We start from the raw sequence: 23,931 nt of genomic DNA, 5'->3' as shown, positions 1-23,931 counted from the left end.
CTGATAATCCAAAAAAGGTGGAAAGGTTCTTCATTGGAGGGGCTCAATTAACAAAGCCTATACAAAATATAAATACATAGAAAATCTATTACAATATATTATCGCTGTCCAAAATCCCCAAAATACTAACTTTACAAGAGAGGGCAAAAATGTTCTTTACTTTTAATTTAAGTTAACTTTTAATGTAAGTTAAAGATTTTATTCCAACCACTTTTGGAGCCTTTCCATTGGTCCATTCATCTTGACACTTTCAAACAACTTAAAGGACAGAAGACAAATAAATATTGCAAAAAATGGAGATACTTGTTTTTTTTTGTTTTGTTTTTATTTTTTGGACAGTGACAATATTCTGTTTATATTTTGAAATGCACTGATAACACAAGATATTTCATTTTCTTTGGGAAATTTAAACAGTATAAATAATTAAGTAATAATTAATTAAGTAATAAATTAAAGCACCTCATATGAATCATATTCCATTTTTGCATTACAAATGCATTAATCTGTTTTCTCACTCTGCACTTTTATGTAATGCCACTATATTTGGAGTCTCTTTCTCAATATGCGTGTGCAGTGTACCGTGTACCCGTGCCTGTGTATGTGAATGCACTGCGAGAAATGTGGGACAATGAGTTCTGGCTAATTTCAGATGTGGCCCTTCTAATCAGTGCAGCATGACTAGAGAGAAAAATTTTGCTGATTCCTTTTTATCTCGGCCTCTCGCTTGTCAGAAAGATATTCAAGTGCTCACTGAGTCATTTTCTTCACCCTCTGTTTAGTCTGCTGTGGTTAACCCCTTCCCTCCTCCTTCTCTGCTGGAGGCATCGTGAAGAACAAAGTTCCATAGTTCCATCTACCCTGATCTCCTGTATGTCCTTTCACGTCTCTTCAGCACTTCTCTCCCTCCACTCCTCCTCTTCTGGCTCCTCTCCTGCCCTCCTTAAACCTGTGCTTCACCTTGTTTTATTGTTTTACCTTACATTCTTAAAAATAAAGGTTCCTAAGTTGTCCTTGGCTTGAACATACAGTTTTAGGAAAATCTATGAACTTCTGTAGAAATTTTACATTAGGCAGAGGTTCTTTCTACTTTTCTTCATAATATAGTTTCGAAAAATAGTTCAGTCCATTAAAAGGTTCTTTACAGAAATCAAAAGAGAGCTGATATTATTATGAAAAACTCAATTTTCATTGCTTATTTTTGAAACAAAAGAGTTTGATTTACTATGTAATCACTGATATGATTCCAAACAAAACTAGAGATGCACAATAATGTCAGAATTATGACAGCATATAATTGTTAAAAATATATTAGCAGCATTGTAAAGTTTAGATTTGACTATGATTTTAAATCGATATTTGCTGATATATTCTGCATTTGTATCTTACTACAAATAAATGTTACATTTCTGTGTAATGCTAATCGAGGTGAATTTAGTCCCAGTTTTAACAGTATTGACAGATACAGTTGTATGCAAAGGTTTTGGCGCTCCTGGTCAAATGACATGCTTTGTTGATTTTCTAGGTGAAGATAAATTAATAGATCCTCTACACAGAACTGCTGAGATTAACATATTGGAAAAGAAAAACAAAATGAGGCCCTTGTAAAAGTATTTATGGCATATTTTATGTTATGCTTTTTTTCAAAGTGTTAAAATTTAGCCTTGTTATGGACTGGTGACCTGTCCAGGGTGTATCCTGCCTTCCGCCAATGACCACTGGGATAGGCTCCAGCTCCCCCTGCAACCCAGAAGGATAAGCAGATTAGAAAATGTGTGTGTTAAAATTTAGCAAATCAACAGAAATTATGCTCTAAAATTGCAAAAAAAAAAAATTAAATTAAATCAATTTAAGTTTGTTTCCTGTAGAGGACATGTTAACATATTTTCACTTAGAAAGTCAATAAAACATGCAGTTTGACTGGGGGTGCTTAAACTTTTTCATATGACTATTTTCCTTGAAAAATATATCTGCATCAACCCAGAACTCCTATACTGGTGCCTCCCTATTCAAAACGTAGTGTTCACTCCATGAATGTTAGCCCACACCATCTACACATGGAAACTAAGCTGGTTTTAAAGTCAGCTGTTGTGCAAAAAGTAAGAAAGTTGGAAAATGGTCCTGTTAAATGACTGTGACTGCGTTTATAAGAAAGTCGCATGAATTTCATTCACGTTTTTCACGTATACAATTCACAGCTCACTTTACATGTTGAAAAAGTGTTATCACGTGTTAAATTGTGATCACATGTAAAAGTATGATTCCATACAATTGTAATAATAATCACATTTGAAACAATGTGTGTTCACATGTGAAAATATGTGTGATTGCTTGTAAACACATAGTCTTTTACACACTTCACATGTGAAATGTGACTTTTCTGTGAAGGCCAATTTATAGTCAGGTGACAAGTGTCATTAAAAAAGAAGACTGTGGTGGTTGACAGATGTCGCAGTGCCGTAGGCTTTCATAGTGCTGTGCCAGCAACAAAACGTCAAAGTAAACACACACACACACACTGTGACCACAGTAACACTCCAGGATGTACAACTTTGAGTTTCTATCCAATCAGAGTGTGCGGCAACGTCTGCGGCCTTTCACATTTTTTGATGTACATGACGAGGTCTGCGACACTCTAGCAGACACAAATTTTGTCTCTATTACGTAATTTTTTGTCGAGCAACAACTTTGGCCTGGACTATAAAACTGCATAAGCTTTGTAAGTGGACTTATAATTGGCCCTTTAGGAATTTTGACACTTGCATACATAGCAATTGAAACTTTCCAATATGAGTCCTCATGCTGAAATTTTTGCATTCCTCACATAGCAGTTCGGTAATTAACAGTTAGAATATTCATGTAGTTTAATTTGTTCACTCTAGTTACTTTTTAATTACTCGGGTCATAACATTTTAGAGTTTCTTTTTCTGCATTTCCCAAAACTTTAGGTGCGAGTGGATGAATTGGAATAGAAGGATTGATTGTGGTTTGGGTCAGGGCTTGAGCTCAGTGCATAAGAGCAAAACCCTCACAGTCCAGTGTGAAAAATAGAGGCAGCTGGACTCAGTGTCCGTTTACGTCAGTGACATCCTCTCATTTGCAAGACCTTTATTTCCCCTCTTTCGCTTGTTGGCAGGCCCCTTGATTCCGCAGTCAATATTTTGTGTACATCGTGTGGTCGCTCCTTCTTTTATTGCCAGTCCACTCATAAATCCATTTCAATTTTGGGCATTCACTTGAAATGTTACTTGTGGTGGCCAGTTCAGAAAAAGCAAGTGTTTCATTTTCTACAGTATGTGAGTGGTTGAGTTGGGAACTTGCATGCCATGCAACTGGACACCCTTTCTTAGATGAGTGTGTGTGCATGTCTGTCTGTGTGTATGACAAACATGACAGTATCCCTGGTCCTCCTGGATTTCCTGGAATCCATGTTTATCCACCTGGTCCCAAAAGGCTCGTCTCCTGAACAGCACACTCGTTACACTCGGGCTGTTTGACCTCTCGCTGTGCTGAATGAGGTGGCTTTTGCTTGCACACAGGCAGTTTCCCCCTGCAGGCAGGGTTTGGCTCAGCTGGGACACTGTCAATAGCTCCTGGCTCAGGTTACTGTGGGGAATCAGCGTAACTAGCCTGCCACTCCGGGCGACAGTCTGGAACTTGATTCGAGATGACAGTGTTGCTAAGTGATGAACAGTGGCACTATACTTCTTTCTTCCACACCTCCAAAACTGTGCATTTAAAAAATCATTTGGCCCTTTCGTAGCTGCTATCGGGAAGAATAAGATACATAAAAGAGCAGTACCAACACAAAGGTTTAGATGTATTGTGAAGACCATCTTTCAGTCTAAGGAAGAAGCAACAAATGAGGCATTATTGACCCTCACCTTAAGCCACATATAAGCAGTACCTTTGAAATGTTACACAGATATCGTATCTTTGATCTTCATTAGAGTCAGAAGTAATATAATTTAGCCCCAATACAGCTAGACAGAGGAAACCTGCATTTCCTATATCCACCTGTATAGAGACTTAACCCCCCTATTGAGAATTCACACATCTCTACTACATTGGTAAATGAGTTCTATTTGTTCATCGTTTATTTGCTTCCTCACAGGTCAACACGGCCATTTTTGTTTATTCCCCCACCCTTTAAACATTCTTGATTATTTCTTTGGTTTAGTTATTAAATCAAAGGTATTAATAGGGGATTTGTCCCCCTTTTGCTGCAGTAACAGTCTCTACCCTTTTGGGAAGGCTTTACTCTAGATGTCCGAACCTTGCTGTGAGAATTTGATTGCATTTAGTCACAAGAGAATTAGTGAGGTCAGGCACTAATGTCATTCAGTCACAAGAGCATTAGTGAGGTCAGGTACTGATGTCATTCAGTCACAAGAGCATTAGTGAGGTCAGGTACTGATGCTGAATGATTAGTTTTGGACCACAAACGTCACTCCAACTCATTCCAAGGGTATTGGATGGAGCTATATCACTCCAGAGAACACAGTTCCAGTGCTGAGAAGCTTTATGCCCCTTTAGCCTACGTTTGGCACTGGGCATGGTGACCTTAGGCAAATGTGTGGCTGCTCCAAAGCAGACAAACAAGCTTTGTGTGTGCAACTGAATGTCTGAGTGACTTAAACGAGCTGAATTCACTAAGCATTGTAGTTACTGACACCGTATGACCTACTATTGGCCTCCACCTCTAAAGAAAGGCTGGTTTTAGGCCTGTGGAGAGAACATCAGTCAGGCAGCCAAGGTTAAGATTCACCAAACCACTGTAGAAGTTTAAAATATGTGTGGAACAATAAGGAGATTATTTTAATGTTTTACTGGTATGGAAGTATGGAAACTATCATTTCCCCAGCCAGCCAAACTGACAGACATTTACATCTAGGCGTTTGGCAGATTCTCTTGTTCAGAATTACTTATTTCATAAAATTGAATCATATTACAGAGGTGCAGAGTGCAGCATTAGGTGTCTTGCCAAAGTACTCTTATTGGTATAGCACAGTGTTCTTGCCCAAGTTGGGAATCAAACAGAGATTTGCTGGCAGCAATGTCACTATGCTATACTAACTGTAAACACTGTCTCAATATACAATTAATATTTCCAATTATTACTGCTAAAATAGTCTGAAGAAGCATTCTGCAGTGTTTCATCTGCTGGATTGAAGTAGTTGAACACCATGTCCATCTGAAAACCCAGTTTGGGTTAAAGGATTTGGGAGGGTGGGGGTGGGGGGCACTCCCAGCTTGAAGTCTCGTTTACATTTGTATCTTCCTGGTAAGCTGATTTGTTTGTCTTCCACCCCCAAGGTTCTGAAAGAAACTAATCCACTACGCAATGATCCACTTTTGTTGTGTAATGTAGTGATATTTGGTGTAAGTAACAGTTTTGTTTTCTTTTTTTGGGTGGTGATGTTTCAGGTGTTGTTTACAAATGTATAAAGTAATGTACATGTATTTAAAAAATACTTAACAATGAAATAGCAAATTTAAAATGGGTTTTATCGCAGTGTGATCATTGTCAAATATGGAAGGAATGTATTAAATGTATTGCACTGCAAATGAGGGAAACTCAATGTTTGTAAGGCTTTCAATTCACCAGAAAACAACATGTTAAGCTTAAATATAGAGTCATGCATAAGTTATCCCCAATTTAAATTCCATATTTGCTGACCTTCTAAGTGAAAATTTTACACATCCTCTATAGGGAACAAACTTGAATATATTTTTCAGCAAATTTTAGTGCACAATTTCTATTTAGTTTAACATATTAAAAAAATTTATTTTCATGTTAAATTCAGTGAACAAACAGTAATTGCGCATTGAAATGTGCTGAAGTGTGTTCTATGTAAGGGATGTGTTAACTTATTTTTATTTAGAATATGAACAACACATAAACTTACCAAGGCGGCACAAACGTCTGCATACAACTGTATAATAGTTGCATGAAAAGTAAATAAGAAGTAGTCAGAATGCATTGTTGTGAACCTTTACGTTACAGATTAGCATATTAATCGAGTAATCAGCACTCTGTGACAGTAGACAGTTTGAACACAACCTTCGTACTCCTGGTTATGGGTGGTATTTAAGCCCACCCACATAAAGTCATGCTGTGTTGGAACCCCATTGTTCTCTGTGATGTTAGGGTAAACAGCAGCCACGTCTATGATGCACCACAGCCATAAAGCACAGCCCTGTTTGGTTGTTGCTCCCGTGGCTTTGTTCTCCCTGTTTAACCCCTGTAGGCTGGAGGCCAGGCTGGGTCAGACAGCTGTGACGCTGACCCTTTGAAGTCTAGTACAGTGCAGCTCAGTGAGAGGGAGGAGTTTATGGACATGTCATAGGCATGATTAAAAGAGTGGCCAGGTTACAGTTGCTTTGTAATTTGTAGTAATTTTGTTGACAGTTAATCCACCCCCCTTCCATTCCTCATCCTAGCCTCACCCCAGTACTTTGTGAAAGGTTGATAGAAAAAACTGGACAGAGTGGACAAAACTGCCCATCAAAAGTTCACGTAGCATTTTAAAATGTTTGTTTTTTTTAATAAATGAGCATGTTTTCTTTGTTAACCCCTTTAAATACCAGACATATTACATCTTAAGTCAATGCAACAATGCAAACTGGCTGAGTTAGGTCTGTGTGGACCTGCCAGGAGATCCTGAACGTTTAAGGGATTTTAATTTGCAATGACTTAACCAAAAAGCTGTTTAGATTTTGTCCTTTTGTTAAATCAAAACCTTTCAGCTGTTTAAAAAATGTGCTGTTAATAATAAATTGGAAAAGAAAACTGTCAAATCAAAATTTAGGCAAAACCTAAAAATACCCCAAAATTTTGACCTTCAATGTACAAGCCTGGACTAAACTGAATAACTGATTAAAGCATTGATACATATTTAAACTCGACATCACTGTGGATATCTCTGCTTTAACATACTACCATACACAGCAGGGTCAGAACGTCTGAGAATACTAGTAATAATGCTTCTGTTCTGCATTCTTTTCTAATCTAATACACTTTTTCGTCTAAATTATATTATCAACACCACAGTTTAGTATTTGGTAGGCCTCTCTTTTGCTTTAATAACAGTGTGCACTGGAGTTTGTGCATAAGCCTTTGATGATCAGATCAGATCCAACTTAGAGTTGTCTGAACATGATCTTCAGAAGAGATAAGACAAACAAATCTGATCTTTTTTGTACAATGGCCTTAATGGCCTAGTGACCTAGAAATAGTGCAGAACCCTGAATATTTCTTTTTCATTTTACTCATCATAACTTTTTTTTTTTAATTTTCACAATTCTAAAACTTTATGTTGCGTATTTCTGGGTTTAAATGAAAAGAATTCCAGATTTTCAGTGTGGTCTCAGTGTGGATTTTTAGACCCCCTGTAAGTCAACCATTTCCTTAGATGTTAATACTTATATATTAATACTTATATGTAAATCACCTCCAACCATCCAAGAATCAGGCCGTTCTGAAGGGCTCCTCAGTTGAAGTCTGAATATTGAAACAGTGGCTGGATTGCAAGAAGTTAGTAGGGCTTGTGTTCCTTTCTAATTTGGCTGATAATTATGTGATTTCCGTTGAGGTTTCATGCCGGGGTGAACAAACTATCCAATAAAGCTCCTCTGTCTTGCACTCGGTTACAATTACACCTAGCACCTGATGCCTGAAACATCCCCTGACACATGACTGAACACACACACACACACACCATAGCTCATTCTGAGTGTCTGCAACTCCCACAGTTGTGGTTGCTAAGCATTTCTATTGCCTCCATACAGGGACTGCAACCCTGCACATCTGACTGAGGCCCTTACTTCACACTACTTTAAACTATAGGAAGAGGATACACATGATATTTGACTTAAGTCTGTACTGTTGCAACTTTACATCTCCTGGTGCACTCAGTCAGCCAAGTCGCTGGCTTTGTATTGTACACACTGTACAGAAATACACCGTCTATTAAAACGCTGGGGAGGATGTCATTTTCATGTTGCACTGTGCATTGCAAAGCTTTTGCTCACAAAACTGGACATATTATGTTTTGTTGATTTTCTAGGTGAAAATAAGTGAACACATCCTCTACAAAGGATGTATGTCTGCACATTTTAATGTACAATTACTATCTATTTACTGAGTTTAACACATTGTAAAATAAATAAATAAATAAAAATGTGACCTGTGCAAAAGTTTTGGTACATTTTATATATATATTTTTTCCCCCAGAATGTTAAACTCAGCAAATAAACAGAAATTGTGCACTAAAATTTCCAGAAAAATACCATATTTAGGTTTGTTCTATGTAGAGGATGTATTAATTTATTTTCACTTACAAATCACCCAGGGGTGTTCAAACTTTTGCATGTGACCAAATTTGCCTTACTTGATATGAAGAGCAGGTTTTGCCTAAATAATGATTTGGCACTTTTCCAAACTACTGTTAAGAGCCAATATTGAAATTCTTTTGGCTTAAGGATGATTTAACCCCTTAAATGGCCAGGGCCCACCGACAGGCCCAAAGTTTTACCACCCACTCCTATAACCTAAAATTAGCTCAGCTAGTTTGCATTGTAGTCCATGTAGTTACTGTATAATAAGCCTGGGATTTTAAGGTGTTGAACACCTGAAAGGTTTGAGTGATGATGACTGCTGGCATCACAACAAGGAGATAAAATAGGTGGCTTTTAGCATTATTTGGCATTGTGTCCATGTACAGTAGGTTTTTCCATCATAGACAAGAACCATTTGACCATGCAAAAGAACTATTTGCATTAAAATGGACCTTTAAGTGTACGCAGTTCTACCTGTAACCAATTTACTAAAGAACCCCTGAAGACCCAAGAAACAAGGGTGTATGTAAATGTAAATAAAGTTCTGCAGTAATAAGAGTGAAGAATAGGCCACACTCACGTTCTTTAAAGTTTAGTGAGTTAAAATCCTTTCGAAAGCTGGGTTTCCCCAAACATTTGACAAGCAGTGCATGCTAAGAAAAAAGTAGGCTAGAGCACACTGTCGCAGGACGTCTACACAACCATTTGATTCAGACTTCACAACAGAGAGCTTCATTGAGATGAAAATTGCTCTTCTGTCTGATTCTGGAGCAATGGCAACATGTGATTCAGCAAACCAAGGTCAGCCTCTTGCTCTCTCATTCTCCCTCCCTCTCTCTCTCCCTCTCTCTGGGTCTCTCTCTCATGCATTATGTTTATACGTATGAAATGTAACACAGTCCTGAAGCGTAATCTGCCAGGCCTCTATCCTGTTCCACTTTAGGTCCTAAAGAGATGACACACCTACTTTCAGCCTCTAATCCTTTGCAGGTTGCTATTAGAGAATCTATTCATAACTCACTTCATAGAAGTGCTCTCTCCTAATCATGAAAGCATAGTAATCTGTCAGTGTTCACTCTCAGTAAGGTGACACGCTTGTGACGCAGGCTTGCAAACCTTCAGTCACTTCAGTCCCACACCAGAATATGAAAATAGCTCTCTAGAGTTTAACCCTTAAAAGTTATTGTTGTCTTGCTATACTATTTAAATGTAACTATGCAATAACATATTTCATTGCACAATGAGTAATGTAATGTTTTTTGATGTTGATGTTAAGAAAACACATTTCAGAGAATTTCTGCTTGTTTTAATGAGCTACATTTGAGAAACAATTAAATTACAGTTACAACATGCTTTATTATCGCTGGCGATAACTGATGACTCCTAAGGGTTAACAGGCCTACCCAGACACTTAAAGGAGCACTCTGAGATCATAGAAACTTCAATCCACAAGATCAAGCTTCTGACGGCCATGTGTGTTTCACAGCTCTTATCTTATCTCACGGCTGATATGGTGCTTGTACAGTAGTATGAATAGCCGCTTAATCAGCACTGCAGGCTGTAAATCTGAGAAGGGCGTGTGGATCCAGCTCACTGATATCCTATCTGTCTGAGTCATTCTGCTGCAGCTCAGGCAGGAAGGGGTTAAGGAGACCGTCCATTATCCGCCAGGCTGCAGAATGCTGAGCCATGGTGCTCGCTGCCATGACAACCAGAGAGAGAGAGGGAGAGAGAGAGAGAGAGAGAGAGAGAGAGAGAGAGGGACAGAGAGGAGAGGAGGTGAGTGGTTGAGTAGGCATGGGTGCGGGGGAGAAAGAAAGAAAAGTAGACCAGAAAGGGGTGGGAAAAAAAGATAAGAACTTTAGAACACGTCAGAAAAAGGTGGCAGAAATAGAGAGAAATAGAAAAGAGAGAGAGAGAGAATTACAGTCACCATCAGATTTTTCTCTTTAATCTTTCTAAATTAATTTTATTTAAGATGCGCAATGTGAATATGACTTGGTGCAGGTGGCAACATGAATTTATATATATATATACATATATGTATATACATACATACATATTGTGTGTACAAAATTTTTTTATGTAATTATTTCTTTAAATTCTTTATTTAAATCATAATAATTTATGTATTTTTATGTTTACACGTCCATAATATTAACATATGTTCTGTTAACATCCACAAATAAAACTGATTCAGAATATGACATGCATTTGGTGTTCATGTAGAGTTACATTGCAAATATTAAGGAGTGAGAGAGAGAGAGAGACACTGAATAAATGAAAGAGACAGAGAGAGTAGGTGGGTGCCAGCAGCTTGTTACCGTGTGTCACCAGAGTATTGCATCAGTCCAACAGGGACACTCACATTGCAGGATGACATCACCCAACCGGCTTTGAGGACAGGCCGGGAGAGCCTGCCATTCTACAGAGAGAGAGGGAGAGAGAGAGAGAACGGAGGGGGGAGGGGAAGCGTGTCTGTCTTTAGTCCTCTCAACTGGCTGATAAGCTCTCAAAGGCGGAGTGTGTGTCTCTCCACCCCTCACTTTTGCAGAGTCATTAACACATGGGTGTCAGCGTTCGAGCAGCTCTATACGATGTGTCCTCGACCTAGCCATGCCTTTCCACACATGTTCCCGCTGCATCTGCGGTATATGGCTGCATCCAAACAAATCTTCAACAAGTACGACAATGTTAGTCGCAAAAAAGTGAAGAGAAGTTTCCAGACAGTGCGCCTAATCGTTTAACTCAAATTGGAGCGTGCATTATCCGAGACACATGACTCCTTCTGGGGAGTGCAGCCATGAGAGCCCATTAGTGCAGCTCAATGAAAAAAAAATGCAGGCTGATAGCAAGCTATGCTTTAAAGTATATGTGATAATAAAGAACTTTTTTGGATTTGTGATGTCTGTCTGGTCTGTAAAATGCTTGCAGATAAGTTGCACATTGCAAATTTGTCATATGAGGCCATTAGAGCGTGTGTCTATTGAAAACTATCATGTTCTGCTTTGGGTTTATTGGTAATATGTGGCAACATTTCATTGGGAACAGCTGGTAATAAATGTTTCTATTTTAGCAAGTGTGCTAGCATGTGCTATAAGTTGTATTTCTAGTTTAGTATGTGTGTTAATACTCTACAGGTTTATTTCTATCATAGCATATGTGGCTATGATATGATTGTAAATGTTTAAATTTTAAAATTTTTTTTAGCATGTGTGTCATTTTTGAGATTGTTGCTTGTATTAAAAAATAGGGAGATTATTCTGGAAGATAATTCTGCTTTATAATGCTAAAAATCTTTCTTACAGCAGTCTCAAAATCAGAAATATTACATACTTTCATTAGATTTAAAATGATTTCACTTGCCAAGATATTTTTACAGTGTTAGCATTTATATTTTAAGATACTTTATTAGTGTCAGCATTTATAAGATATTTTAGCATGTTTAGCATTTATTTGAAGTCTCTGTTTGTCTTTGTAAGTAGGTCTTAAACTCAAGCAACTGTGCCAAAACCATAGCCCCAGCAACAGAACTGAAAGCCTAAGCTCGGGGGTTACTGGGGCAGACTGTACTGTTCTTGGTATTACCATATGGAGAACGCAGCATTAGCATTAGAGCTAGCCTACGCAGCATTAAGGCTAGAACATGCCTCTCCAGATGTCCTCTGCTGCCAGCAGCTTGCAGGAGGCTGTCGCTGCCACTATGGCTCGGAGAGACGCTCCATACGGCTCAGGCAGACACTTTCTAATATCGCGTTTCCAAAGTGTGAGAGAGAGAGAAAGAAAAAGAGAGAGAAACAGTGACAGAGAGAGCGGCCTGCTTCTGATGAGCTCAGCAAAAAAGCAAAAAGGCGATCTCTCTCACCACGTGTAATTTACAATGGAATGAAACCAATTTCCCTCAGCCATTTCAGCTAGAGAGCAACGGCATTACCTCTTTTACATTTCCAAAACTTTATGAATTATGCATAAGAGACAGCAATGGTTACACAACAGTGATGGCTGTGTGCATCTTTGATTCTGCACTTGTCTATGTTTAGCAAGGAGGCTGTGGAACGGTCTATTCACATCCACACTAAAACTGTACATTGTACTCGAGTTGCTGAGGTCACAGAAAAATATGACCGTGCCTGAGGCTACTGCATAATCTACATAATCAGCTCAGCTGAGATAAATTCCTGTCTGCCAGCAAATAGGCTGTTTTGCTAGAACATCTTGTACAACGTCACTGACTTTACTGTCACAAACCCTATACCTTCCAAACTTTCCTCAAACCTCCTTTTTGAAGATATTTTGATCGGGTAAAGCTGGTCTTGTAGCCAGGCAGATTGGAATCTCTCTTTGCTCGTCGTGTCTGCCCTTTGGCTCAAAGACAGCAATCTACATGCAAAGAGGCAGTGCTGAATGAGGCAATCCAGCTCATAAAATATAACACGTGAACAATTCTCAGCAGAACCCCTCAAATTGAACAGCTGCAGTCTCCGCCTGATGAAAAAATCAAGGCAGGAATACATTTGAAAAGGGAATCAAGCTCTGAAGAGCTTGAAAAAAGTCCAAGTTGCAACACAGTCAAGCACAAAGCCACAGTTCCGTTCTTCTTTGGCAGGTTAAAAGGCTGGATCAGGCCAAAGGTCTGTGAACAAATTGTATTACTCCATTAAGACATCTAGAGAAGCAGATGCTGTGTGTGCTCCCATCACTGGTTTGTGTTAGAGTTATGACACAGTCATCATGTGGTTGTCCATGAGCCCATTACCCAAGTGACAGAATTCCATATTCAGTCCTAAACCGCATGCAAAAATAAAATGTTAAAAATGCAGTCTTTTCCTCCAGTATTGTAATAGCTCACATTCATTTTTGTTGGACATGAATATTTGTAATGTTCGGGGCTACAGTATAACAACACATGTTCAGGCTACTTCCCTGGTGCATAAACATTAAGACAAGATGGCCAGGACCTGCCAGCTGGTCCAAACTTTTATTACTTCAAGAAAGGGGCATTTTTCTGCATAGTTCTGCGGTTGAGATGTGCATAGTCATTAAGAGTGGTCGAAAACGACCAGTGAACCTAAAAACATTACATATTTTTATAATACATCTAAAAATATATAATGTTGATAATGGAAAATTAGTAGTAAATCTAAACAATGCATTTTCTCTGGATACTATTTTGCCTTATAACACCTTGCATGTACCTTTCTGCCAGGAATGCACTTTAAAACATTTGTAGGACAAAACTTTAGCTCAAAACTGTGATAAAACAATGCCTCAGACAGCAGACAATATATGTGTAACCATTTAGTGTAATAGCTTTCTGTGAGGGAGCTTCAAAAGGCATTAAACTCTCAGACGTCTGGTTCTTATCACCACCGCTGTGAACAATCCTGACTTGGTCATTTTCTCTTGAATGGACCATTTCACATCAAACCACCATGTATGACTTTGTTTATTTCTTTATGTGTTCATTTACAGGAAGTGTGAGAAGTCATTGGAATTCCCCAACAATATTAACAATAACTTACTTGTATTGTAGTTCATGTAGTTACTAAATAATAAGCCTTAGGATGTAACAAGCCTGGGATTTTAAGTGGTTCAGCACTATTGCTTTTGGAATTGTATAGGAATAGTTTATTGTCAATAGTTAGTTGTTATACTGAAAGATGGTACTGTTCAATTTAACACTAACCAGATAAAAGAAGATGATCAGTGATATAAATTTTTCTACATGTGCAGTTATTGCAAAGTTCATTGGCTAATTTTGAAGGAGCACGATGGCTTATGTTATTTAAATCCATAACCCACTGAATTTCATTGCATGTGATTCTGAATGTTAATGCATACAAGATATCAGTATTCATCCACTATCGAGTGCTTACACACTCAGATATGCTCCTTGGCATGTCACGACTTCATTTGGCTCTGTATTTGGTTTCTATGGTCACCTCCTGAACACTCAAATCCCCATGGTCACCTGTGCATGTGTGCACGCCTTCAGGGTAAAAGCAGCTAACAATATGGTTGAACCCCAAGAGACATGCTTAATCTCAAATGTAAGGCTGGCTCACCTGATTATGAAGTAATATTCTTAACCACTTTTGAGCCTTGAATTGCAAGCTTGTAATTGCGAATGCAATTTGCAGATAGGTGAACATGTCATTATAGTTTGGGTACAGGAGATTAACTTTTTTTCCCATAGCTCCTGTGGATTACCATTGTGAGTCAGTTCCTAGATACTGCTTTGGATCCATCTGTCCACACTGGACCGAGGCACAGACAGTGACAATTAAGCAAGTTTGACACACTTGACAAGAAAAGCCTGTGGCAGGCATGAGCCATCTGGATGGTCCTCTGAGTCTTGCATTAAATAGATGCTCTTATTGTTATGTCTACTTTACACAGGGCACGGAAGGCGGGCGTCCTTCTCCGCGATACGCAGATCTGACAGATGAATAGAAAGAGGACAGGGCAGACAGGAAAGCAGATTGGTGTCCACTCACACTTTGTTTTGAAATGTGCTGGGGACAACAAGTGCCAGGCAAGAAAAAATGCAATGTGTAGTCTTTTAAAATAATGCTACACACATAAACGCATACATTCACCAGCAGAATTTGGATTCATGCTATATATTTTTGTCTTCTGTGTTTATGACTGTATGTTCTCATTACTTAGCTAAATAAACCACCTTCTTAAAGCTTCCTTTCTTCGATGTGCCCAGGAAACTGTTGCTGATTCTAACTCTCTAGCTCTTGAGTCTTATGGGTTTTTCAATTTTCAATTATTAGCAATTGTTGGAGCCAGGCATCCAAAATTTTCTGAAAGAAGTAGACAAAATGTCTCCAATATGCAGTTGAAGGCCCATACGGACGTTTTCAGACAGTGTTTACTTTTACACATAAGAGAGTTAGATTTTAAACAGACTACACTTTGAAAAAGTGATGAGGACAAAATCAAGCATTTCAAAGAGTGGAGAAGAGTGTTAACAGTGTCCTTAGTGTAAAATACTCAGATCTTATATGTGTTCCTGTTTTAGGATCAGGAAATAAAGACTGGACAAGTGTGTAGTCAACAACCATAAGACAGCATGTAAACACCTAAAAAGAGTGAGCTACGTCCAGCTTTGCTACTGTGCTATATCACAATTACATGCATACTTAACAGACTTTTAAAAGATCACTGAATTACTCAATTGATAGACTACAAGAGCGACAAAAAGGGGAACTCCACTGATTTTCAAAAATTCAACATAATTCATTTGTTGAAATGTAAACAAAGTCATTCAGAGTGGTTTGGTGTGAAATGCTCCATTCTAGAAAACGTGCCAAGTCAGAATTAAACAAGTTAATCAAAGTTTCATATCATAACTCAGAAGGCACGTGTAGGTCCACTGGTGATTTTGGATAGTAAATAAAATGGCTATAACATGTGTTGAAGACATGGCGACCCCTGGTTCCTATCACAACCACTATAAAGAAAACAGAGTCTGTAAGTTTTTCTACAATGAACCATTTCACATCAAACCACTCTAAATGACTCTGTTAACACCTCAATGACTGAATTACTGACAAATTTAGAAAAGCTGGTGAAACTCCCCTTTAAAAGCATAGCAACACACAGCTACATGCAACGTACTTTAACATTAGCTTGCTAAATGTCTTCAGAAAGTTTATATAATGCCCACATTCGCAGTGAGTGTGGTGTTTGGGAGCTGCGAGTGTGTAAATGGACAGAAAATACAAGCCCCAAGAGGCTGAATTCGTGTACCGAATGTTTCAGTGCAGGGCCTCAGCTCCATCTTTCCCTCTCTCCCCATCTTCTCCCCTTCGCTTTTCCACTTCTTAGTAACTGTTCGGCCAATGGGATTTCGACTTTTGTTTTTCTGGCGTCTTCATTGGCTCCCGAGGAAAAAAAATAGAAATTCAAAGCCTCTACTTTGGCAACAGAGTTGGAGGAGCGCCTTATTCTGATTGGCTCCCAAATCTGGAGTCTGCGTGTTGTGCGCAGCGCGTGAGCATGGCAAGGCGATACCATTCAGCGGGGAAAACACAGGGGTGCTCAAACATGATGTCACTTGTGACTGAAGTACCACTGCGTTATAGTTCTAACCATATATTATTACCCCATTTTTCATCCACATTTCAGCATCAGTCAATACACCAAGACGTGTTTTTTTAAGAGTAGGACTTTAGAACAGCAAGTACGTGGCGATCGTGCGCGACTTTCTCGGATTAAGTCCCCCCCCCGCTCCGTGCTGAGAGATGGTTGCTCCCGCACGAAGTGAAAGGTGGTGTGTGCTGAGAGCTCTTGAAATGAAGCCTACTGTTTCGTCTTTGGAAGGACGGGGTGGATAGTAGAGCTGGTATCTACTCTCTGTTCTGTCTGCCGAGAAATTATTTGTAACATGCGTGAAGAGATAATAAGTTTAGATGGGTGAAGCCTGGTGCTTTGACAGATTTATTCACACCCACCTTATTCTGAAGCAGGTATTCAGATCGGAGACTTCAGAATTGAGCCCAAGTGTCAAGGCTGACCTAGGTAGCTAGCTAGCAGAATTAATTCTAGACTTTTATATGTTTTTCATTTTTGCGTTTTGAGATTTTTTTTTTTTACATAATTTGGAGAGAGACAAGTGTCATTTCATCACTGGAGTCACAAGACAATGTACAATACAGTTTGGAATACGGAGAAAGAAGATGACGACTGGAGGGATGTGATGATGCCCTATTCCACAGAATTAATATTTTACATTGAGATGGACCAGCCACCAGGTACTGACGCAGCTTACTCAGAACTTGCTTTATCTGTGGCAGTAGATGTACATTTCTTTCACTAAAGCAACGCACAGTCTGTGGGTCTTATACAACAGCTTATACAATCCTGAGCACCAGTGCAATACGAAGCTGAAGTGAGCTTCTTATTCGAATCTTCCCGTTCCACCTTAAATGGTGCAGCAGTTACATTCTGGCGCCTCAAGCGTCACAATGTAACTTCTGCACCATTTAAGGTGGAACGGGAAGATTCGAATAGGAAACCAACTTCAGTCTTGTCAGTGCAGCTTAGACTGACGGTCTTAACCTGTAGGGTTTTAAGTCACGACACTGTAGGCTTTTCCGCTCACTCCTTACCTTTGTAAAAATCTTTTCAGTTATTTATTTATTTTATCCGGCGCCGGTAGAACAGTGCATTTTGACCGAGTCGAGTCTTTGTATGCGCCGTCTCAAACCAGGTCGTAGCCGGCTTTTCAGTAACGTTACAGCTCTCTTTTGAGACCCGTTTGCGAACTGCCTTCACTTCAACTTCAACATGCAGTCCATTTATGGAACATTATTTTTGACATGAACGTGTCTTATACAGTTTTAAAGAGCTTTACACGCAGCCTCTGCGTTTCTCTCCATCCGAAACGTCTGAAATATGTCTAGCTACCAGTCGTCATACGGGTTTGACACCATTGAAACCAATGTCAGACAGAAGCCGGGTGCCTTTATCTTTAGCAGTCAGTCGTCTGTGAGGATTTAGTTTCAAACTCAAAGCTATAACCATGTAACAGTTGTGCGCTACAAACTGCTGTTTACATACTGAATATTTGAAGTAGACCTAGTCCAGGTCTTTGAACACTGAAAGAAATAAAGGCAGCTACAATAGCTTTAGCTGAGACGGATGAGTGGAAGTCCAGACACCTTTATTTGCATGTAGTCCTAGAAGCACAGCAGCAGTTTGGTAATCTGCCCTGGTCTATGCTCTTTGTTCACAATGAATTAAAATTATTTTAGACCTAATAACATATGAGCAACATGTTAACATTAACATGTGTATTGTCTCTTCCGTGAGTGCCATAGTTTTGAGCCCCTGCATAGTAAAAAGGTGAATATAGTCCAGTTCAATAGAAATGGGGGAGGGTACACTGGCTTTGAAAAGGCTGTTACAACTCAATGGATCCAGCTTTATGGTGCATCTGCCAGTGCCTCCAGAGATAGTTTCCCTATTCATCGTCAACACACAATCCAAAAACACTGAGGAATTGATATTATTTAGATTGTTGTCTTAAGGTTGCTGTCACCTTGATCATCAGAAATGCCAGTGAACGGAATTGTCAACAATGGATGATGGCCCGTCTTTCTTTTCCCAGAGTGAATATAGCAAATAGACGCTTTTTTTCGGCCCATGCTCTCAGACTGTGTCGGTTAGCTGAGTCCGTTCCCTTTCCAGAAACCTAATGCCTTCAGGATCTTCTAAAGATCCCTCTTTGAAAAGTTTCTCAGCCCTTTATAGTGTTATTTGCACCAAAGTCTTTTTCAGAGTTCCTTTTCACATGCTGTGCTGGTCCTCTGTAATTTATTAAGCATGACTTTGACACTATTTTATAGCCATTCACAATGATGTCATAGACTTGAGACTGGCCCCTATTGAGGAGCCACAGGCTTGGCTGACAATGGCTCATTAATCCAGGCCGTTAATTCTTGATGGGATGATTCCTGCAATAAAGGCTCAGATGACTCTTTGCGAGCGGAATACGTGAAAAGAGGCAGTGTTGGAGTCGAGGCTTGGCAAGCATGGGCTGTAATTTTATGTCAACATTGTCAGAGGTTTCAAGCTTGGTGTCTTAAGCCGCGATTAGCTGAAACCAAGCGCAAACTGTAACAGTAACTGTGATGATATGAAATTACGGCACCTAGAAGCTGTTATGTAATGACAGTGCTTTTGTCTCGATTCTTTTCAAGATGCTCTTTCTCATGCCTTTTCAATCATCATCTGATTGTGAGAGCTGTCAAGATATTTTAGACTAATTGCGTGTACAATGAATCCTAATGTAGCCCATTTTTAATGTGATACATGCTATTCAACTGACAAAGGCTTACAAAGAGTTTGTTACATTGTGTGGCATATCTTGAGTCCTTTGAAAGAGGCAGATGTGATACATTTTTATCCTCATTTCGGTGAGGAAAGAAAGCTTTTCCGATTGCGCTCTGCTAGTTAGAATCAGGCTGAAGGATTCGGGCAGAATTATAGGCTGAATAGTCTTTCAATTGTGCTGCTGCTGGAATGAATGAGCGCTGCTCTGTGTGATCAATCCACACATTCATCTTATGTCCTACTCTGCCACTGCGCACTGCTTTATGGCAAGAGAGAGAGCAAAGCGCTTTACATAAAAAGCACACTCTCTTTTTTTCTCTCTCTCACCTTTCTCTGTCACTGTGTCTCTCGTCCCATCCGCTGCACAAAAGCCCATGGAATATCATTTCACTGGACATAGCCCCTTTATTGTCTTATCAGCTGTCTCTTCCCTTCCCCAGCCCTCATGTCACTGTCTGTATGTGTGTGGCAGCAGAGGGACACCCTGGGACGTGGGGGCAGAGAAGCTTCTGGCCCAGGGGAGCACAAGCAGAAACGTGTGCAGGAAGAGGCTCCTGGTGCAGATGTTCATTAGAATATTTATTATAACTGAAATGTAAAAGGCTCAGTGGCCACCCAGAGCTAAAGCCAGGGACAGAGAGTATGTGTGTGTGTCAGTCAGGGACGGCGCTTTGTTCCGTTGCACTGCACAATGAGCACAGGTGGTACTCCACCCCCAAGGAAACTGTCCCTCAGTTGGAAGGCACTGACCACTCTCCATGTTAAATGTGTCAGAGAAAGTGTGTGAGTGATAGTGTGTTTTTTTTTTGTTTTGTTTTGTTTTTTTCTTTTGGTCAGAGAGTAGAAGAGTGGACAGCAGCCTAAAGGTCACAGTGCATGGAAAATCAGCACTGAGCAGGGGTGTGATGATGTACAGATTTCACAATACGATATGTATAGCAATTTTTGCAAAAAGATACATACATTTTACATTTTGCATACAGAAGTGAAAAAAAGACATGCCAGCTTTCTTTTTGCCTTTAATTTCTGTGGTCGAAGTCTAAACAAGTCCTCAGCATCTGATGAAAGCATAATTATCACACAAAAAAGTTGTTTTCTGCATACAGTTTCATTGATATGTAGTGCGGTTTTTGCACTACAATACAGTACACTTTCACTAGAGAAGTAGAAGCGCCAAAATCATTTAGCAGGTGTCCCTGCCATGATAAAAGCATAATTAACACAAAAAAGTAATTTCCTAACAATAAATTTGTGTAACAGACACATTTGACGGCCTGGTGAAAGCATAATTAACACCAAGTCATTTTCTAGAAGACAAAGAAATTTAAATATTCACAGTGGTGTAAATTTCATGTTCAGAGCAGAGAAGTTTTTCTTATTTTTGTGGAGGTCTGGCTAAGGAATATCATAGAACATTAGAAACCATTCATATATGTGTCTGATATTACACATACCTTTATGTCATCAAATTAACTGCATTTGAGTCACAGTGCTTATTGTCTCATAACCCCCATAATGGAAAAAAGTGAATATTAATATGCATATCGTAATATCCCCACCACTCAGACTGGACTTCGTATGGTTGTTCATGAGAGAACGATTTTCAAAGATTTTGACACTACAGCTGACATTTCATTGTGTTTTAGTGTGTGTGTGTGTGTGTGTGTGTGTTGGGGAGGGACCACTTTCCTTTGTCACCACTGAGCTCAGGAATATAGAATATATGCCATAGAAATACACTGGACAGCCCTTCACTTTTTCTTCATCCTCTCTTTTTCTGTTATTTTTTCTTTCTCTCTTTCTTTCTTTGTTTCCTCTTTTTCTCTCTGCCCTTTTCCTCTCTTTATTCTCTCTTTCTCTTGTTGCCTCTCTCTCTCTTTATTCCCTTCACTCTCTGTCCTTCTGTCGTCTCCACATTTTCTCTCCATGTCCCTCTCTCTCTTTCTTCTTTTTTTCCTCTCACTCTCTATCCCTTCTTCATTCTCTCTTGCTATCTCTCTCTCCATTTCTTCTTTCTTTCTCTCACTCTCTGTCCCTCCTTCACTCTATCTTGCTATCCCTCTCTCTCTCTCTCTCTCTCTCTCTCTCTCTCTGCTTTCCTGGAGTGGCTTAAACGTGCCGTTGCTGTGGAAGATTCTTCTGGAGTTTCCATGTAGGCTATTTAAGACAAGGGGTACAAAGTTACTCGGGATACGTGTATGCGTGTGCGTTCACATTCGTGTCTTGTCTCTCTCTGGGAGGAGCGTCCCTCCTCCTCCTCCTCTAACCATTCCCCTGGGCTTTCACTCTTTCTCTCCGTCTCATATGGTTCTGTCCTCCTCCCTCGCGCTCTCTCATTGGCTGCTGCCCACGTCTCCATTCAGAGGCTTCGTTAAGGCGGCCGTGTCTGAATTTAGGAGCAGGGATTTTCCCTCTGGCTTCAGTCGGAGAGGCAGAGGAGAGGCGGAGGGGTGGAGAGAGAGAGAGAGAGAAAGGGAGAGAAGGGAGAGGAGAGAGAGGGAGGGAGAGAGAGAGAGAGAGGACTCGTGTCACGGACAGCTGAGTGCACTCTGCACACATGCAGCTGAAAGAGGAAGCAGCGGAGGAAGGTAAGTGTGCCACTGTCTCTTTATTTCTCTCTCTCTTTCTCTCTCTATTCTTCTGCTTTTCTCCTTTCCATTCTCCCTTCTTTCATCGCTGCTGTCACTCCGCTCCTCTCCCTGCATGCGCCTCCATTGTGCTTGACTGACTGGAGGGCAACGGAAGCTCAGTGGCAATTAGCGTGCGTTTGTCCTTTTGTGCATTGAAAAGCATCTTCGGTGTTGTTTGGATAGTGGCATGCTTCAGTTGTTGACAGTGGCATTGTCACAGTCCCCATGTGGTTACTGTGAGCAGATGACTTTTATTTTCCTAATAATAACAATTGTAATATGTTTTATTTATAAATGGCCTTTCGCAACTGTAATACTGCTGAGGTATAACCCCAAAAAGTTGTATAATGTCACACATGCTATGAATGAATGCTTACTTCAGCTATAGAGTGAATGTGTTGTTGACATTGGGGCTGTCACAGCCCTCATGTGGGATTCTGAGGAGACGACTTTTATTTTTTTTAGAAAATAATAATTATATGTTTTTTTTGAACATTGCCCTTTTCAAATACAAAATAACCCCCCAAAAACCTGCACTGTGAGGTAGAAGAAAGAGGGGGAGGAAAGAAACACAAGTCTCGGAGTGATTGCAAACTTTAAGAGATGTATCACTTTCTGTGTAATTTCTTTGTGTCTCTTGCCTTATGACACTTTGACAAGTGGATGTGCTGTCAGCAGATCAGCTGTCAGGCTTTGTGAGTTGACTAAATGTGTTTGGTAACATGTATGCTGTGTGGTCCTTTATAATGACCATTGTTTTGGTGACACTCTCTGGCTAGCTGTCTAAACCAGCCATTTAATTCCTTCCTCCTGGACGGGGACATAGAAACCCACGCATGCTGCACTTCTCAATATCACTGCCACCCCTCACTGCCACACGCCTTTTCTCATGCTAATGCGCCTCCTAATTTGTCTGCACACATTCCAGACAAAGCTGCGCGCATGTGCGCTTTTGCTTTGCACCCTTAAATCCTACCTGTGGAGCAACACTTAGAAGTTTTCTTGTTATCTCTCACTTGTTAGCGGTGCCACAGACTGAACTGTATATAATATAACTTTTTCTTTTGATAAAGATGATATTGAGGGTCTGTATTGTCCATATTAACTGAGTGGCAATGATGCTGTGTGTCCAGTTGGTGACACTTGTCATGCGGCTAGAGGCATGTGAAAGGGACCGAGGTGCAGTCTCCTTTGTTCAGAGCTGCACTGCTGGAATGCATAGGTTGGGTATCATTGTGTTATCGTGCCTTCTTTCTTTTGTTTTCTCCTTCTCTCCTGATCTGTCTCTGTGTGACCCAGTTTGTCACTTTGGGTTTTTTTCTTTGTTTCAGCTGAAAGATAAAAAGACGTTGTACTTGTTTCTAGCTTGTTATTTGCTCTATTTAGTGAATGTGACTTGTTCAGAGACAGAGAGAGTTGTGTTAACTCAGTGTTACTAATTTCATTATGCTGTTTATGGATGGTGAACATAATAGCAGTGTAAGAAAGCTTTGTTGCGTTTGCCGTCTATTGTGCGGCGCAGGCTATTGCGTCATTGCCGCAAACAGAGAAAGAGACCAAATGTATATATAATATAATATCCTATAGCACATTCACAGTGTTGGATCACATCTTGCAAAATTGTTTTTGTCCTCTTTTCTCTCTACTCACTGTCAGATAGTAGTAGAAAGGTAATTGTGTGTGTGTGTAGGACGGAGTTGGTCACACACTTGCAGAAAGAGCTGACCGTGGAAAACTGGTGGGCAGGAATGTGAGGTTTCAGCTCTGCTGGTGCACCTGCCTTTTGGCTGCTTTGTGCGTGAGTGTGTGTGTGCGTGTGTGTGTGTGTGTGTGTGTAGAGGGGGGTTGCAGCCCACAGAGGCATTTCCCTTTCTCGTGGCAGCCCGCTGCCCTGCTACTGTAGCCCTGAATGGGTCTTTGTGACGAAATGAAATACATCAGTCTGCGTGTAGCTTATTTTCATACATTTTCAGGACCTGACTTTGTAGGAAGTACAACAGGACTAACCTACAGTGTCAGCTCCTACAAAATAGGTATGACTTTGTAAAGTGTTTATTCGTTCATTCATTCATTCATTCATTCATTTACTTATTTCAAACGCTACTTGTTTTATTTT

The 23,931-nt window shown here is 39.9% G+C and overlaps 1 protein-coding gene across 3 annotated transcripts in view; it reads left to right on the top strand.

Moving 5' to 3' along the window:
- pik3r3b (phosphoinositide-3-kinase, regulatory subunit 3b (gamma)) overlaps positions 1 to 23,931 on the top strand; it is a 228,380-nt gene that overhangs the window by 191,805 nt on the left and 12,644 nt on the right. The window contains exon 1 of one of the 3 annotated variants that reach the window (XM_036570647.1): positions 16,624 to 17,102. The exons of 1 other annotated variant lie outside the window; for it this stretch is intronic. In XM_036570647.1, the coding sequence (XP_036426540.1) occupies positions 16,994 to 17,102 (109 nt within the window). In that variant the 5' untranslated portion in view covers positions 16,624 to 16,993. Of the gene's footprint in view, positions 1 to 16,623; positions 17,103 to 21,268; positions 21,774 to 23,931 lie in introns of those variants that run through there. One more of the 3 variants, XM_036570648.1, reaches the window with a different exon arrangement.

This window comes from Colossoma macropomum, unplaced genomic scaffold, assembly GCF_904425465.1.
Source record: "Colossoma macropomum unplaced genomic scaffold, Colossoma_macropomum, whole genome shotgun sequence".
NCBI lineage: Eukaryota > Metazoa > Chordata > Actinopteri > Characiformes > Serrasalmidae > Colossoma > Colossoma macropomum.
The sequence above is the reverse complement of the archived record's forward strand: the minus strand, read 5'-3'. Positions and strand labels throughout refer to the sequence as shown.